Source organism: Salvia hispanica, chromosome 2 (genome assembly GCF_029641045.1).
Source record: "Salvia hispanica isolate PSC_SH4W2 chromosome 2, Shi_PSC_v1, whole genome shotgun sequence".
Lineage (NCBI taxonomy): Eukaryota > Viridiplantae > Streptophyta > Magnoliopsida > Lamiales > Lamiaceae > Salvia > Salvia hispanica.
In genome coordinates this window covers 52017560-52019414 of record NC_142693.1, presented here as the reverse complement: position 1 = coordinate 52019414, position 1855 = coordinate 52017560, and the positions used below count along the sequence as shown (strand labels likewise).

At 51.5% G+C, this 1855-nt stretch overlaps 1 protein-coding gene across 1 annotated transcript; it reads right to left on the bottom strand.

Annotated features, from left to right (window-relative positions):
* Positions 1–1855, bottom strand: LOC148932606 (allene oxide synthase 1, chloroplastic-like). The gene is made up of 2 exons (XM_089063751.1): positions 780–1855; positions 1–610 (listed from the first exon to the last, which is right to left on the bottom strand). Exons 1-2 carry the CDS (start codon positions 1835–1837, stop codon positions 145–147), a joined length of 1524 nt encoding a protein of 507 aa, XP_088919877.1. The 5' UTR covers positions 1838–1855; the 3' UTR covers positions 1–144.

Here is a 1855-nt window from a genome sequence, read left to right as displayed (position 1 = left end):
TAGTTCAATCAAATATTATATTCAGTTAAATAACAAAAGTAATTCAAATGGTAACGTATACAAAGTGATTAAGAGCTAAGTATTTATCAAGTAAACGAACATAATATTCATTGACTAATATGACTCTAAATAAAAACAAAGAATCTAAAAACTGGCCCGTTTCAGCGACGTTACTACGACATCGGTGGTGGCATCAATTTCAAACGAGTCATATCGGAGGAAGAGTTCCACCAATAACAGCCTTCCTATGAGCACCACAAACTCCTTCCCTGCGCACTGCTTGTTCTCAACACTCGGCCTCTCAGTTTCCGGCCCATTGGACCAGAACACGTGCTTCAGCAGCTTTTCCCCTTCCTCCCCGACGAACCGGTCCGGCACGAACTCCTCCGCCCGGTCGAATATCCTCGGATCCTTCGTCGCCAGCGGCTGGTACCCGTACAGCATCTCCCCTTCTGTGATCGCGAATGCCGCGTCGTGCGACTCCACCACGAAGTCTTTCTTCGCCTTGGCGTACTGTGCCGGCACCGGTGGCTCTAACCGCAGTGCCTCGTACACCACCGACTTCATTAGAGGCATTCTCTCCATCGCCGCCATCCCGACTCCGCCAGCGCTGCAAGAAAAAGAAACCGCTAAGAACGTTTTTCAATGCAATGAAGGACGCTAATTTGTCTTTCTAAATATACCACCGATGTTTCAAAAATTAAGTTAATTTGTTCATGCTTTCTTATTCTTAAAAATTTTTCAACAAATGTAATTGCGTCTCAATTTTGACGGCATACCGGATCTCTCTGGCGAGGTCGAGGTGAAGCTTGGCCCCCGCACGGCCGACCAACTTGAGCAAGCTGGGGAAGAAGATCTTCATCCCGCCGAAGGTGTTGAAGCACGTGGCGAAGAGGAGGTTATGACAGGCCTCGTCGCGGGCCAGGCCGAGGGCGGCCTCGGCGTGGTCGAGGATTGGAGTCGAGTTTTCAAAAAAGAAGTCGTACAAACGGTTATAGTCTCCCTTGATGAGGAATGGCGGCAAGCTGAACGTGTGCAGGAGGGGATCTTCAATTAGACGAGGGAGGCCGAGGCTGATAATAGGGTGGAGTTGGAACAACACCCATAATGCGATTATAGTCGGGCCGTCGGCTCCCAGCTTTGTATCATTCGGGTTGACTCCGTAGAATGCTCGGGCTAAGAAATTGAATGCGGCGGTGTCGCTGGGGCCGGTTACGCTGGCCTTCCCATTCGCGGCGATCTCGGCCTCTAATGTCTCGAACATCTCGGTGTAGCTGGCGTGGAACTCCGGGATGACGTGGTCGCGGCGGTAGGAGAGCAAGAAGAAGACGAGCTTCTTGAGCTCGGCGTGGTTGGGTTCGGAGGGGTCGAGGTAGGAGAGGATGCGGTAGCCGCCGGTGAGGTCGGTGGAGGGCATGAAAGTGCCGGTGAAGACGTCCCTCTTTTCGACCTTATCGGTGTCGAAGAGGGCCGGGAAGCTCTTGCCGTCGAGGAGGGCGACGACGTTGGGGTTGGAGGAGATGAAGGGGCCCGGGGGCATGTTGGTGCGGTAGACGGTGGATTTGTATTTTTGGATTCTTGATTTGAAGAATTCATCGGTGCCTTGGTTGTAGAAGTAGTCCTGCCTGTCTATCCAGGCTCCGATCAGGGGAAGACCGTAGTCGCCGGGGATGTTTCTGCTCGGAAGTTTGGAGGGTTTTTCTGGCCGGGAGATCGATGGCTTTTCCGATATAGTGGCCGTGATGACTCGGTGTTTAACCGGTTTTGTTTGTGAAGAGAAATGGAGATTGGAAGGGGAGAAACAAGAGAGGGAGAAATGTGAAGTGGAAGAAGTCATGGTGTTATTTTACAAGTG

Bases quoted from the DNA above. Each gene is read 5' to 3' on its own strand.
- LOC148932606 (XM_089063751.1), bottom strand. From the start codon at position 1,837: ATGACTTCTTCCACTTCACATTTCTCCCTCTCTTGTTTCTCCCCTTCC. The intron at 611-779 runs GTATGCCGTCAA...TTTTTCTTGCAG, and splicing joins GACCTCGCCAGAGAGATCCG to CGCTGGCGGAGTCGGGATGG.